Here is a 17510-nt window from a genome sequence, read left to right on the forward strand (position 1 = left end):
GTGTTCTTTTCTCAGATGTTGCCGTGTTTTAAATCTTTGCCGTGTTCTTTTTCCGTGGAACACGGCAAAGCTAGTAATTGCCGTGTTCCGAGATGCATGGCACACGGCAAAGGTTGAGCAACACAGCAACTACAGTTTTTCCCGTAGTGAAAGTACACTAACTAAAAAAACATCAACACCCACAAATCCATTGCGTTCTACTCGTGCAACAGATCTATGCATAAACCTATCTCTGATACCACTGATGGGTTCGTTGCATGTAAAACAAAAAAATTCTACCGTAAATATGAACAAAAACCAAGATCCAATCTATAAAGAAGCAAGATCTAATCTATGAAGATCTAAGCAACGAGATGTATGAGATACTAACCCTCGAAGATCCAAAGCCTTACGAGATCAGATCTCATTGTTGATGTAGTCGATCGTCCCGTGCTGCAATCCGGCAGTACTTCCGTACTCGGTCGTGCGTACGGTATCGATGATGTCCATTCTCTCCACGCTCCAGCGGGCAACGTCTTCCATGCTGCAATCCGACAGCACTTCCGTACTAGTTTGAAAGTTCATTCTAGTAACGGTAATCCCAGACCTACAGAAATATTCATACGGAAACACCTTACGGACGGACGTGGATTGAATTGGTTGGTGCAAATCGCTGCCTCTCCCGTGATTCTAGGAGCTGAAACTGCTGGTTGCTTTCCACATCAGTCCGTAGCATTGATTTTGTAAAAATGACCCCGTAGCTGTAGCATTACTCAAAAACCCTACTCCTACTCCAACAGGGAAGCACCGGCCACCGGCGGCGATGTGCTCCCCTGCATCGCTGCCATATATAACTTAGACTTTTACTTGATCCCCTGTCTCACCAGATCCCTGTCCAATGGAGGAATCGACGGCAGCCGGCCCCGACTGGTCCAAGCTGCCATCCGACATCCTCACCACTGTCCTCGGCAGGCTGGAGTTCCCGGACCTGTTCTGCGCCGCCGATGTATGCGTTTCCTGGCGCTCCATCTGTCGCGCCCTCCGCCACCTTGGGATCTACAGCCGCCCCCAAACCCCGTGCCTATTCTACACCACCGCCGCCGGCGGCACCCGCGCCGCCGAGCTCCTCAGCCTCGCCGACAAGAAGGCCTACAGGGCGCGCCTCCCGGACCCTCCCATCGGGGAGCGCAACATCGTCGGCTCCTCGCACGGGTGGCTCGTCACCGCCGACGCCCGCTCCGAGCTCCACCTCCTCAACCCGGCCACGGGCGAGCAGGTCGCGCTCCCCTCTGTCGGCACCATCGAGAAGGTAAGCCCTGTCTTCGACCCCGCCGGCAACCTCCAAAGGTACGATCTTTCTCTCTACGACGAGGATCCGCAGCCCTACGCGGTGGACGAGCTCCGGGGAGTCCTGTATCTCAAGGCAGTACTGTCCTGCGATCCTTCCACGGGGGACTGCACGGTCGTGGTGATTCACAATCCCTATAGGGATATCTCCTTTGCGAGAATCGGCGATGAGAAGTGGCACTGGGTCCCTTCCTCGCCCCGTGAACCACCCGAGTACTCCGATTGCATATTTGGCGACGATGGCGCGCTCTACGCGATGAATCGTCTAGGCGGGATCCATCGTTATGCCATCGAAGGCTCTTGTGCGGTGCCCGAAATGATCTTCAAAGACACCTCGCCATTCAGTGCATATAATGCTTACATAGCAAAGACATCATCTGGTGATGTGCTGCAAGTATGGAGGATAACCAAGAGCACAAGCGGTGAGCAAAAAGAGATACATACAACTCGTGGTGACATATACAAGGCTGACCTTGACAGCCAGCAGATAGTTCATGTGCCAACCTTGGGGGATGATGCATTGTTTATCGGCCACAACTGTACTTACTGCCTTTCCACAAAGGACTACCCAATGCTGCTGCCAAACCATGTCTATTTTACCGATGACGATGAGTACTCGCTGATGGATGGACACGAGATCCGTCGGGATGTTGGAATATTTAATTTGGAGGCTGAATGTTCTTATGATATAGTGTCTCCCCAACCTTGGTTGAATTGGCCTATCCCCATATGGATCATTCCAAGTTTTAATAAGATCCAGAAATAGGTATGCATTCTTTCACATAATAATTATCCATTTTACCTTTGTTCGGTTTCTTATTGATGTGTAAGGTTATATGGTTTGATTTCATTATTCATCGTTATCATTTTAGTCATGGTTTTTAAGGCGGCAAGGCGTCGTAAAGCGCTAGGGGGCACTCTCCTTATCATCTGGTGATGTGTGTTCCATTGGTGCCATTTACACAGTAGAATAAACACCTATAAATTACTTGGCGGCGGTGAAAAAACTTGCTCCTTATCATACTTTGCTCTATAATAACTAGCAATGTCCTTTTATCTGTTGCCACTGTTGATTTTAGAATACCTCATTTCCGTACTTGCTAGAAAATAACCTGCCTACCCACCTTCAAACTCACTAGATGACCCGTTGCGCTATCGCGCAATGACGAAGGCTAACCATAGGGTTTCTCTTATTTTAGTACCGAATTACCCGTTGCGCTATCGCGCAAATGCAGAATCAAGTTAGAATTGAAACCATAAGGTTTAGCTAATTATAGGCTCGGAGCGGAGTTCTACCCATCCTGCTACCGCTCCCGCCGCCACCGCTATGGTAAAGGGAGGGCTGGTTGGCTGACCATCCAGGCTGAGCTCCATCAGCATCCGACGGCGTGCATTGGAGAAAATATCCTCGGCTGGCCCTTGGCCTTCCTTTGGCTACTTCCTCTGCCCCCATTCGATGGTTCCTTCCGCCTCTCCTAATGTCTTCCTCTTCCTCTTCCGATCCCTTAGACCCACCCAACATCCTTGCCATTAGGGTTATGGATTGAACATATATTAAGCAAACTAAAGAACATTTATTTGATACAAGCGAAACAAATATTAAATAAAACAACAAAGTAACATAATAGATGTCAATTTTATACATATACATTCAACCATTTCTCTTACTCAATGAATAGTAGTGGCAGCAGAGGTATTCTGGTACAGAATAATTTAAACATAAATAATGTAGACCAGTAATAGCATAGGTACATGACCCGTTGCGCCCCGAGGCAAAGGAAAAAATGAGACAGTACTATAACCATAAGTTCTATCTATGGTATTATAGATTTTTTTGGCCTTAAATCTTGAGGCTCATGATAGGTCCCCATTTGCTACCCATGACAGAAGTCAGGACATAGCTAACCCGCCATAATTTTATCTTGCCCAATTAATATTCGCAAGGCTGCTAAGTGCAAGTGACTTTGACACGTTGACATGACATCAACTTGAAGTCATGTGACGTTTATGCCAGTAAAGTCAGTCAATCTTTGTTTGCAAGTCAGGGGAGATCCTTCCTTCTTGTTGAAATGGATGAATGAATTATAACACTTTCCGCCGGCTAATCTCTTTTGTTTGAGATGGTACTGCAATCATTAAATCTCAGCACAATCATGCATCAGTCTTTACGCTAAATAAGCATCCATGTATTCTAAAGAAAATGTAACTATATGATCTCCAAATATACACATTGAGCATGTGATTCACAAGAAAGCAATCACTTATATCAAATATATTTGTTCTCCATCACAAGTACCTTTCCAATAAAAAAATAGATTTGGTTTAATAGTCGAAAAAATAACAGCAAGTTTAAAATTGTATTGGTGTTCCCTTTTAATATAATATAAGGACCTCATCAGAAGCTCAAAATCACTCTAGCTATATACAAATTAGTACATATGAAACACCTCTTCAGCGTTCACATCAACCACGATGAGTGCTCATTGTCATCAGCATTCTTCAACTATGCTTCCCTTTTAAATTTCTTCTACTCACACATCTATAATAATTCATGAAATCCAACAGCGAGATGCCCAACACGGTACAGCTGCTTATTGACCTCAATCACTACCATCCTATCTTCCGCCCCTCCTATCTTCTCAACGTTGCCCTCAACAAGGGGCTCCTCCATGTTTGACACCATACTTGAAACCTCACACTTCGCTTCTGCAAAAGGTAGATGCTTACACGTGAAGTGAGAGTATATTATTCAAATCTGTGGAAGGATATACCAATCAACCTCATCAGCATTATATAGGCTCCAATTCAGAGGCCAAGTTTAACAAGGAAACTGAGAGGAAACAGAGGTCGGTAGCTTTGGCAGCCAAGTCCCTACTGAATCATTTTAGTTTTTCTGGCCATGCTGATTTGCCTGGCAGGGTGATAAATTTGAAGCAAAAAATGAAAATAGCATGACAAATGTAATTTTTACTATCGCAAGTTAAGCTTTGTCATAAGCTGTCATAGGAAGGTGTGTAGCATATAACATCACCAAAACAACTATACAATAATGAATTTTTAGAAAACCTAGAGCTAGTTTAGCACATGCGTTATTTAATGCCCAACACATCAATAAATGCCGGGAGAAAACAGACAAGATGTATGATGTTGCTAGACCAAGTAGTCGTGCTTCTGAAAAAGTAAAATCTCAGTATACAAAATATTGTACAGTAATGCATTTCTTCAGCAAAATTTTCCTTCATATAGTGGATGAGAAGTGCAAACAGTAACAATTTTCACTGGTTAGTTGTAATTAGTTTCTCTCAAAAGAATTATGTTATGTTAAGGCGGTTGCAATTTTACGTCAGATTACTGTCCATAAGCTATTTCAATGTGTTATGCAGTACCACATAGTGTTGAAATGTACTCCACCTAAATACACAAACTGGCCTTAACATAAGGGCCCTCTTTTGGAACAAAGAATCTCAAGCAATTTGAAAGGAACAGCTCAATTGCTGCATAAATGAAAAAAAACACGTACAATGCACCAGCCAGGGACTATGAAATAAACCCAATTCAAGGCAGACAGGCAGTGCTATGATGACACCAGATGAGCAGAAGCTGCCCTGTCAACATAGCCAATAAATATATTTGCAGAACCCCACATATTATACATGTAGATGTGTAGTGGTTAAATTTAATATGTGATTTAGAGACTGAAGGTAACCACATGTTAACATAACACTAATGTATACAAAGGGCCTTCAAATATGCACTCTAGTTGCATGGAAGGTTGCATGCCCACAAACACAGACTACCGTAAAAAGTCAGCGTTACTTAAAACCCTTGAAATAATAGATTTAGCAGTAATCATTCTACCAATAAGGGACGATGTAGTGACCATGTAGTGATTACTTTCATTCAGGACAGTGCAAAATACTGCAACTATTACTTTTATAATCACGTAGGGAACCAACAAAGCGAAACTGAGTATTATAACCAAGAGAAAAGGTCTGATGCTTTCAACAATAAAAAAAAGTAGTAGTGTTTCGTTTCGTTATAAATTCACACCTTAACTATGAAGATAAGGTGGCCTAAAAATCAACATATGCTAAATTGGCTCTCTATGCCAACAGTTTCATAGCCAATGAACAATCTAATATTTCTATTACATGCTCTGCAGATTAAAAAAAAGCGAAAAACGGTAATTCAAAATCTGACATGTGTCAAAAAACATTCTACTGCTAATTAAATATCCCCTCAAGGCGCCTTGTCCAAACAAACCCTTAAATGCATTGACCTCCTTGAGTAAGTTCATAAATTAAAGATAGGATAAAATATGCTAAAAGTGTATGAACCGGCAAACGAAAATACGTGGACAATACGAGGAAGACCATAATAAAAATTACATGGTAAAAACGCTAATGAAATGCAATCCCTGTAACCTAGGTTGGGCATGTCCTTGAAGCTATTAATGAGGTGATAGTAAATGACAATCAAAATGCATTTAACATGGAATAAAACCCCCATTCACTAAAAAACAATACATGTACAGTCCACATATATCAGAGAATGCTTAACCCTTAGATCTAAGGGTCATAGGTAATCATGTAAACGAAGGGAAGTCAGTGTAAGAATATTAATTGGAAAATACGAAGGGCATTTACCTGGGGATTGCGGTGCCTTTGGAGTGAGGTGTCGAATGGCCAATATAGGGTCGTAGTGAAGGTAAGGATAATCTGTTATATCCATAATATCCCACAGTCAAATCATACCAAACCTAGCCACGAAGAGTCGATTCAAATGAATAATGAAGCTGTTGTGTTGTGTAGTACGTAAGGAAAGCAATGTAAAGCGTTCTCCCTACTACAATATTCAAATGATGCAAGGAATAAAATCAAAAGGTGCAGGTAAGTATTTATTGCGAAAGTTAAATTTGTCTGCAAGCCGAAATCAAAAGGTGCAGGTAAGTTATTATTATTATTGCGAAAGTTAAATTTGTTTGCAAGCCTCATTTGGATCTTTGCAGGGAAGATAAACAAATGTTTGAGAAAAAAAAATGGCATCGTGCCATGGCGCCTAAATAAAAGATATGCTATGAAATCAAAATCAGAGAGAAAGAGGAGTCAAAATGTGAATAGAGAGGGGCTCTGTAATACTCTCATCTAACACCATAATATTGAATCCTACAATTATCCAATTATCCATATGAGATAAATGCAGGGAGCAGAGGAGGCTCTGTTCTCAAGGAAAGAACACACAACCAAGATTGATAGTTAGCACTGTATAAAAGACATGAACACACAGCCAGTATATGGCATGAACACACCTCCGGATTAAGGCCATCACAGGGAAAGATAAAGAATAGAGCCAGCCCAGCTGCTTCTTGTCCACGCCACCAGCATCTCGGCAACTCTAGCCTCACCGCTGCTTCCTCCCGCGGTCTGCCTCCCCTGCTCGTCCATGCCAACCATAAATATCCTGCCTCCCTCCTCTCCAATAGCTAAATCCTGAAAATGCAACAGGGAAAGATACACTTGAACAAATTGATATCAAGTTGAATGAATATATAAATGTAATATCCTAATAAAAGACTTGGAGAGAACAATTTACAAACTTTGCTGAAATTAAAGCGATAAATAGCAAATATGATGGGAATGTAGAGGCAATTTTCCCCTGTTGAATCATGCCATATAAAGCAGCGGGAGAGGAAAGCATAGAAATTCCTAACTGGGGATAACTAAAGAGGAATATCCCACATGCTACATGTTCCTCTATTGGTTTTTCTGTTTTAGTTGCTTATCCAGCATGCCGCTCGATATGCTACATGTTCCTCGATATAATACTCTTGGGAGATAACACAACAAACATATTTTAAGTACAGTCTAAGCACTGGCAATTTAGCATGGATAACATATAATAAGCACTGTTATAGGTCAGAGCAAAAAATGCTTCACAACTCAAGAAGGCGTTGTACAAGGTCCAAGCTAGTGTACATTTAGCATGACAATTAACAGTGGTTGTTTCCTGAACAAGACAATGAATGTGAGCTAAAAAAGACAAAAAGCGACCTATAGTAAGCACTATTCTCTGCTTCTTATATAAGACAATGTATGAGAGCTCAAAAGGAAATATGTGCATTGGGAATTTAATCCGTGAATGACAAAAGATGAGATATCATTTTTCAGTATTGAGCTACAACTAAATGAAAAATACACCAAAGAATTTTTTTGTCCCATAGAAAATGAAATAATGGTGTTTCATAGTGAAAGGAGCTTCCATGGGCATTTGATGGCAATACAAATCAAGGTCTCATCGGTCAAACAAATAGTATTGTACGTCAAATGATCATAGTGTGAAATAAACCCTAGGCATGGTCACACTACACATAACATACTTGTTGCAAATACATCCAAATATTTACTCACACATTGATATATATTCGAGGACTTTCACCCTGCACAGTAACCCCCGTCTCCCACTTTTCATAGCAGCCATACAGTCATGTATTCATATTTTCATTGCATTCACAGCTTATCTAAAACACTACAATCCCCACCTTATCTAAAGCACTACAATGCCTGATCTTTTTTTATCTCATATGACTTTAATTAACCAAAAGGATTCGAAAATGGCATGATATTCTACCCAACTAATGAAATAGCCATGAAGGGCTAAGGAACGGAGAGCATACACATCATTACCGAGAAAAACAGATCGATAAAAAGCTCCAATCACATGAGAATAGGAAGAAAAAGGATAGAGGGAAGCGAAAAAAATTATACCTTCCAATCAATGGACAAATTAAGCTTTTGGACAACCCTAGTCAACATAAAGATCAACGGAACAACAAATACGCAACCATAGTCGTGGTGCGGAATTAGATCGAGCTTCACGCTCCCGCAGAAACTCTACATCTCGGTGTAGCCACTGCTAAAAAAAAAGCATTACAAAGCAAGCAAAACATCCAAAAGGAAAATAAATTGTCATGGTCAGCAGGTTAATCCATCTCTCTGGTTGCATTGTGGGACATAACATATACTACTACCTCCGTTTCATGGAATAAGGCGTCCTCGTTCTACGTGCTTTTTGTTTGACCAAGAATTACTTTAAAATAGATAAACATTATTTGTATGAAATTAATATCACTAAAAAGTGCTTTTCAATACGAATCCAACGATACTAATTACATACAAAACAATCAAGATTTTATTGCTCAATTTTGATGGTCAAAGTTCGTCTTGAAATACGCGTGCGCCTTATTCCTTGAAACGGAGGTAGTATAACATAATTTGAGGTTATTAGAATTATTACTGCCAGATTCTCTTCAGCTCTTTAGGGGTGAAATACAGTAGCCTGGACCCAACATTCTTCTCATCACTGTGGGCTAATATACATTGCACCAATCGATGCAAACCAGGGAAGAATGTAGAGTACGATATAACAGTTAACAGTAAAGGTCTCGAAAAATATGGTAAATAACTTATAGATTAAGAAGAGAGTTAAATTAGCCTATGGTGCTCCCATTAACCGTTGATCAATTTTATTACAAACTAGATGATACCACGCGCGTTGCTGCGGAGAATTTGTTTTACACTATTGTTATTTATCTGCAAAGGAACTCTCTTAGAATAATTATCCAAATAAAAATGAACTATTTACAATTATGATTACTCGTAGTTTAACAAAACATTCTTGTATAGAAAACAGACATCCATGCACGGCACAGATAAGGTAAATACCACCTACAAAATGAAATTAACATATTACTGTAGAAAAAAGAAGGTGATCTATATGGATGTAAATCAAATAAACCTCACAAATTCAAATTGTAGGGTTCTTACAGAATATAAAATGGAATATGTTGATCATTAAAGATTGTTGCATGGTTACCCAACTTATTAGTATCTCAATGAAATTTTTCCACATTATGCAGATTAAATAACAAATGTAGAGAAACAGTTAAATTGAGATGAAACGAACGGTGTGGTGGGTATTTCAGAATCACATAATAATAGAAGATGCATATATTTTTATTTTCTTGCCACCATCAACCATTGAATTCAATGAATAAATCTTTGATTGCCAAATATTTCATGCACTGCTTGTGCAATAAAAATACTAAGAGATTGGGCGATTGAAGGAAAGCCCCGATTCCATCGACCAGTAGCTATGTGAAGGCTCCAGTCAACCTCGTGGTAGAAACACTCGAAAAACCTCGTGCTAGAATATGTCATAGCTAGAAGTGGGAATCATGTATGAATCTGAGAAGGATGTGCAGATAATTAATATTGGTATACTGGAGACTTGGTGCAGTCCAGTTTAGCCCAACGGACTGAATTCCGCTAACCATGAGAGATAACTTTAGAGGAATTCCTGACCGATCATCGCATCTGCAAGAACACCACCTTAAGGTGTTGATAAAAACAAAAAGTAAAGGTGGCGTTGCCAAGCTGAAGTGAAGGCGAGCATATATGGGTACAGGACTACCTTGGAGATGTTTTTAGGAATATCGAGCAGTAAAACCTGTGCAAAATAGATCCAATCTTGCAAATAAAATATAGGAAACTGCGTTACCTCCAATGCATGATACATCGTCTTCATGGACTGCTTTTGTACCATGGTTGAGAAATTATCTGGAGAAAATATGATTCATCAAAAGCATCTCACGGCAGAGAGAAAAGACCACCATGACTCTTCTCATTCAAAGCAAACCCCCATGTAGATGTCGAGAAGCCCGTCAAGACCGCGACGCTGCTCTTCCAAATCACCATGTCGACGCTTGACGCGGATCGGGAGAAAATATGATTCATCACGGCAGGGAGACAGAATATTTCATCTGGACCACCATGTCTCTTCTCATTAGAAGCAGACCACCATGCAGATGTAAAGAAGCCCGTCAAGGCTGCCACACTGCTCTTCCAAATCACCATGCCGACGCTTGACGGGGCGCATGGTTCCTGATTTAGTAAATAGGTAGATGGAGAGGACAGTACGGGGCATGGCTTGCAGCCGAGTATAAATGATGGCCCGGATTCATCTGGCAAATCAAGAGGCGGGCTCGCGAGAATTTGAAGGCGAGATGGGTTCATCAAGAGCGGAATTAATGTCAAAAGAATAAAGTGGAGGAGGGATAGGAAAGGACACACGCCGGTTCTATTTCTGAGTTACTTACTCCAGAACATGTCGTTTCATGAGAAGAAGAAACGCCGGCTCAGTCTCTCGAAGGTGCTCATAGGGGTAGGGTGTGCGTGCGTGCGTTCATAGGGGTGTTTGTACGTGCGTGTTTGTGAGCGTCTGCGTTGTACTGTGTTCTCAAAAAAAAAAAAAGAAACGGCAGTGTCCTCTAGGTGCATCGACGGTGACTGCTCTTTTTTTTCTGAGGGAAAAGGTGACTGCATTTTTTTTTTTGTGAGCGGTGACTGCATAGGTAGAGGAAGAAAAACGGTAAACTGATTGGCTAAACATGGGCTGGGCTAATGGGCCACACATGTACCTCTGGTCAGAATATAGTGAACATGACCATGGAGAACTGGAAGGGAATATGTAACGAACGGAACAATGGCCGACGGTTTTCGCTGCGCTCACGCGGACGTGGGGGAAATACGGTGACGTGGCCTCACGAGAATTCAGCAAAATCTAGTAGTGGGGATCTCCTATTTAGAGATAAAAGATGCATGAGAACACTGTGCATGCTTAGAAAGATCACACCAAAACAGATCCACCATCACACAAGCTATTCTAGCCTAATTAACAGTTGACCACCATGTACTGTTTTTCATTTTTAAGTATTGGAAGAGACATTACTGAGAAAATAAAGAGATATTACCTAAACTTATTATGTCCCAAAAGTTATGAATTCATTGATGGAATTATCTTCCAATAACTCCAGTGCACACTTCAAATATCTCAATCCCCTGGTCAGACCTCATCGGCATATAGCTCAATCCTGGGGAAGAAACACAATGACTGAAGCTATCTGAAAAAACTGCAGTAGCATGAAAATAGTTCAATATTAAACCTGTTACTTGAAACTCGCTCTATACATGGACACCTACAAATTTAATCACAGAAGGTAGTGAGTACCCCGCTCTATACATGGAATCACCTACAAATGGTTGACAAAGTTATTATGCATCGCTGCACAACTCACTGATTCCTATCCCAAGTCCAAAATATAAAAACGAAATTCAGCATTAGTTGCACACAAAAATAAATATATGCATATACTCTCATCAGCAGCTACCCATAGACACACCTGCAAGTTCATAGTTGATTGCCACTTCTCTAGCAACTTGCAAGTTAAGTTGGGTAGGACTTTGGAAGCCTTACTTGCTGCAACCACAAATAAATCAGGTGCATTGCAAGATAATATGAACTCAATCCCATGGCCTCAATCCCGCCGCACAGCCTCCTCCTCCTCCCGTTGAGGTGGGGACACCCGGCCTCCTTCCTCTAAGCCATACATTTCCAGCTCTGCAGCAGGCTAACACTTCTGGTTAGATTCAAGGGGAACCATAAACTCAATTCATGTCCTGTAGGTAGGAAATGAAAATCATGAACAAGGGGAGATGATTACCGACCTAGAAACGAATAAATCTAAAAAATAAGACCAGGACATTCACATGACCAAATTCAACCACCAGATCCCCAAGCATCTATGCGCCTTCTCGCTGTAACTCAACCACCAGATCCGCACATAGACAGAGAGAGGAAGTGAGAGAGGAACTTGAGAGAAGGAAGATGCATCTAGAGGAAGAGGAGGGCCTTACTCGTGGAGCAATCTACCGGCGCCGAATCCACAGACCGAGTCGGTGAGGCTGCTCCTCCCTCGCCGCCTTTCGCTGCCCTGTCCAACCGCCACTTTCCACCGCGCCGTCCTGCCGCCACCTTCCACCGCGCCGTCCAGCCGCCGTCGTCCCTAGGTGCGTGGGCCCTGCCGCTGCCGGCTCCCGCGTCCAGCTGCTTAAGATTATATATCCTTTGCGCAAGTAAATTACCTGTAATTGAGTTGTACATCAACTGTACATCACTGATAACTATAAATCACTGACTGATGGACTCGAAGGCACACGGGAAAAGCAAAAGAGAGGATCCTCAACTAACATACCCCTCCATCGGAAATCCTAGAAAACTATCCAGATCAGTAAGAATAGCAGAGACAGAACCAAGTGATGAATGCAAAGGAACTGAAGGATGTTGGCATGAAAATGATCTTGATGGCCTACAAGGGGATCGTGACGTGAACTTGTCTCCCTTCTATGATCCTGCCACAAAATCCAAACACATCTAAATGACACTGCCACTGCACTACACCTAAATGGACGTGTCCCATGTACTTAGTTCTGACTTGCCAATGAATTCAAGAACTAAACCAACAAACGGAGAGATAATTCAGTCATTTTGAGCCCAAATTTATCCATGAATGTCTGCACTAATTAAATGTTCTATGAGCACCAAAACTTTTATAAGCAAACAATGTATTGGGTTTGGGATTTTTGAGAAGCTCACCTTGGCGTCTTAAAATCAGCCCTGCTCGCCGTTGCTCGACGAGAGCCGCTTCCCAACCCAGGGCTGATGGTCATGGAATAAAATAATCCTTTCATAGCTGAACTCTGAAGGGGGGGATCCAAGCTGCAAAACAAGATAAAGTTCAGAAATGACATTGTAGTACTAATGGACAACAAGCATAACCATGCATATGGAGTTAGAGTTGAGAGACCTAAACATCAAAAACAAGTACAATGGAACAGGGTGGCGAGGATAGGATGAGCTTGTCACCATCACCTAAACTACACTATACTCATGACCTCTACATACAAGCATTAGATGAGCATACAAAGCAGTAAAGTACCTGAAATAGTAAACATGGCATATGGTCCAGTGACCTGCTGATCCACACAGCGTGAAAAAGAGAAACACAAGACACCCATAGAAACACTCGCTAAGACTTGGCGGAGTGAAAAGAATTCAATTAGAAATCAAGTAACATAAATCTTTCGCCTTCCAATGCCATTGCCATGTCCCAGCTAGATGATTACCCAGCTAATATCCCCACAGAAAGTATGCCTGAATCAAGTAACAACCATCTGACCAGCACGATATATCACTTCTTTAAAAAATACATACCGAGAAGTGTTCTGCTGGTGGAGAGCATGTGTGTTCCTTCAGCATGTTCATCAGGATGGTCCTGGTAAATGAGGATGGAACAACACAAATTTAGTTTAACGGTATACTGTGAACCTTCTGGACAAAATGATCTGTATACACACATTGTAGTTCTCTAATGTGGGATGTTCATATAGTAGCACTTAATTCCAGATGCTATATTCCTGAAGCAAACTAAAAATACACTCAGTTCTGATTATCTTAAAATGATCAGCCTACACACATTTTAGTTCTTTGCTGTGGAATTTTAAAATTGTAGCACTTATTACCAGATGCTATATTACCGAAGCACACTCAAATACACTGCAAGTACAGTTTATATCAGAAGTATTCTCTCCATCAGTTGATTACCAAATAATACATGAAACGACGATCCGTACAAAAAAACCCATTACAATGTGAAGGCAGATCTTTCTATGAGAATTCTTAGGTACCTTACGGATCTTCATGTCATTGGTGATGGAGTGGCCAATCCTCTTGTAGAGCTCGAGCAACACGTCTTCCTCAATACTTGGTTAAATTTGCAAAAGAGGAAACTGGACCAAATAAGTCAAATAATTTAGGTAAGAGATCGATATTGTTAAGAAGATATAACTGGGACTCGTCGGCAAGGTAGCAGAGGTGCAGCTGCTGTGTGCTCTTATCCGGCCACCCAAATCCTAACCATGGAGGAGGCAGGCGAGAGTTTGGCACGCACTGACAACACATGCTCTGATTTGCTACTGCCATGGGATGTCAAGCCACCTACCTCACAGGCGTTCACCGTCCCGCAACAACAACACATGCTCTGATTTGCTACTATCATCCACCTTTCCCTATTGTCTCGAACAACAACCTCCCTCTGTCTACAACTTCAATATGGCTACACCACTCAACAGCTTCGACGTGAACACGTACGGCCCGAGATCGCTCTGCTTGATCACTCGCCAGTCAATCCTTGATTTGAGTATTTCTCCTGCAAGAGTAAAGATGATTAGTGTCATTTGCTGCCAGTTTAGATAATGGTAGCAGTTCTAGAGCTAATGAATTCTATGTACCTTCAAATTACAGAATGAACTAAGGGACAATGCCCTCCTTGACCAAGACAACTGCACAGCCGCCCCACCCTTGTAAGCCGCACTCCGAGGGCCCTGCTGTCCCGACATATCTTCACAAGCTCTTCCAAAGATAGCTAATGAAATGGAATATATCAGTATCAGTATGCTCATTGCTTTCAAAAAGAAAAATAAATATTTCATGACACAGAAGTATCCGTGGATTATGTACACACAAATCGTACCTGCACTCATATGGCACACTGGCTATCGTTCAAACAGAGCATACCAAGAATAAAAAGCACATGAGGAGAGAGTTCCCACATATTAAGCCATATACAAAACTATCCCATTGCAGTGTATGTCCCATGTCCCAAAGCTCGGTCATTAGCAAGTCCTAGATAAGAAAGCATTAACATTATATCAATAAAGTGGAAAGTCAAAGCACAAAAACTATTTTCTCGACAAAGTTCTTCAAATTAGGTTGTGCACCCGGCGGTGGCGAAGGCCCAGCGGCGAGCGGCTCCACGGCAGAGGACTGCTCCTGAAGCCGGCGAGGGCGCATCCCCTCCAACCACGCCCTCATCAATGCCACCCATGGGCCTCCCAAATGACGCCGAAACCAGCGGCCATCAGTGGCTGCACAAGGGCGGCTCGCGCATCTTGTAAATTTGATTGTTATCACAAGTTTCTCAACCACGCTGCTATACAATGCACTCGCCACTCAGTATACAACAGAGATAGTCTGATTATTAGTCCAGCCATTTTGAAATGTAGTGTGCATTTGTATGGAAGCATTCTTACCTCAAATGTAGCAAGGGCAGACTGCACATCCAATGTCACAACAGAGGTAGAGCTGCTATTATCATTGATGTAAGAATTTACAGTACACCCAAACCCTAGCTGCAAAAGAAAAATAAATTTGAAGAGGAGAGAATCAGATTGAGGGGAAGGCTGGTTTAGGGCCACAAACCAAGAAAGCTCACTTTTCCTCAGTTGATTTCATCAGAAAAGAAGAAAGGGCACTACAATCAACGAGTATCAAAATTTCTGGTAGCTAATAGCGTGTTGGAATTGGGATTTGGGAGAAAGCTCACCGCGTCCGGCCGTCCGACGAGCCTCCGCCACCACCGCGCGTCCAGCTGCCGCGTCCGGCGAGCCTCCACCACCGCCGCTTCAAGCCGCCGCCGCGTACAGCCGCCGCGCCACGGGAGAGCTCCCTGCTGTCGCCAGCTCCCACGTCCAGGGAGAAAGCTCACCGCGTCTGGCCGTCCGACGAGCCTCCGCCACCACCGCGCGTCCAGCTGCCGCGTCCGGCGAGCCTCCACCACCGCTGCTTCAAGCCGCCGCCGCGTACAGCCGCCGCGCCACGGGAGAGCTCCCTGCTGTCGCCAGCTCCCACGTCCAGCGCCTCCGTTGCTCGGGGCGCCGCTCCGATTGGAGAGAAGAAGAGGAGGTGAGGATTGGGGACGAGAGGAGGCAGCGGGGGCGCGGGGATTGGATGAGGAGGAAGATGAGGAAGGAGGCGGCGCGGGGATTGGGGGACGGGAGCAGCTCGCGACGTTCTAGGTTTTCACCGCGGTGGGCAGAAACCATAGACGCGGAGAGCAGCCCTCTAGTCTCAGCCACACGACCCCACTCACGTAAGGGCCCAACTGTCATGGACTTCTCAGCGCTGAGCGACTGTGAAAGAAAATTCACTGCATCGGACGGTGGTGGGTGAAAGTGGGGGAAGAATTTTACTGTCGCAGTAGAAACAGACGGCTCAGATCGTTTTGCCCCTCTCAGACCCCCTAGATGGCTGGGTAGTCTAGGGACATTTATAGGAGAAATGTCCTAGAAAGGAAATTGGCTTTGGAACTTGCTGTTCTAAAATACAGGCAAAGCATTTCCTGTCTTCTCAAAGTCTATGAAGCACAAGTTTTTTTTTTTTTAAAAGAAGTTTATGAAACACTAACAAACACAATGTTCCTAAATTATTATGGCCTCCGTTCCAAAATATAAGATGTTGTGGCACTCTATTTTAGCCTACCAAAACGCCTTATAACTTGGAACAGAGGCGATACTGTACGGTTCCATCTAATACAAGACAGCACACAGTTGGCTCTTGTGTTTCATCTCTCAGAAAAAAAAAGATGTAGCACTGTGAGGTCTTCTGGTCTATATGTCTTTTTACCTTTTCGCATTATGTATTTATGTGTACCTTTGTTCATGCTTGACAAGATGTTGATTTTTTATATCACTAACCAGTTTATTTAACTAACAGGTTTCCAGTATAACTGGGAAGCAACTGCTCTTGCTTGTCAACTTCAGAACTATTCTGACGCTCCTGCTATGTGAATGCCGAGCTTGGTCTGAGAAGAAGACATAGCGGACAACTTGTATGCATGATAAACCCGAGGAATTATTGTACCACTTAGCTGGCAATTGTTGCTTGAATAATAGGTGTGGGAGAGATTGGTTTGGTGCCGCAGAAAGAAAAGACATTGTTTTCGATCCATTGTAGCTGTGACTGTGAATGATATATGGCATAATGATAATTCATATGAGTGGCAGAGTATGCCCAGTATAAATAACATTCAGAAATGCCCAGTATAAAGAACATTCAAGCTTCAATAAGTTTCGGATGGTGTTCCTCTTAGTTAAAGTGATAAAATATACTCCATGGAAGAGTTTGCTGGTTATCCATTATCGAGCATTATTGAGCAGGCTGCAGAAATGTTCTCAAGCATTTCTGAAAATTCAACATGGAAGAGTTTGCTGGTTATCCAATTTTGAAGGACTCCGCAAAGATTGATTGATGGAAATGTTAGTGGGAAATCCAAATAAATCGATGTTGACACATCTCCAAATAGCAAGAAATCGATGTAGAGTGGCAGGTGGCAAGAGGAATGCACCTGAAGAATGAAAACATGGTAAACAAGAGACTGAGCTTATTCCGAAACATTGCATAGTAAAAAGGAGAACCTGACGAACTCCCATTTCTTTTAAATCAGGAGTATA

At 42.6% G+C, this 17510-nt stretch overlaps 1 protein-coding gene across 1 annotated transcript; it reads left to right on the forward strand.

Moving 5' to 3' along the window:
• The first annotated feature begins 796 nt into the window (after positions 1-796).
• On the forward strand, positions 797-17001 carry LOC127334939 (F-box protein KIB4). The gene is made up of 2 exons (XM_051361498.1): positions 797-2092; positions 16774-17001. Exon 1 carries the CDS (start codon positions 878-880, stop codon positions 2090-2092), a length of 1215 nt encoding a protein of 404 aa, XP_051217458.1. The 5' UTR covers positions 797-877; the 3' UTR covers positions 16774-17001.
• Positions 17002-17510: the final 509 nt, after the last annotated feature.

This window comes from Lolium perenne, chromosome 2 (genome assembly GCF_019359855.2).
Source record: "Lolium perenne isolate Kyuss_39 chromosome 2, Kyuss_2.0, whole genome shotgun sequence".
Lineage (NCBI taxonomy): Eukaryota > Viridiplantae > Streptophyta > Magnoliopsida > Poales > Poaceae > Lolium > Lolium perenne.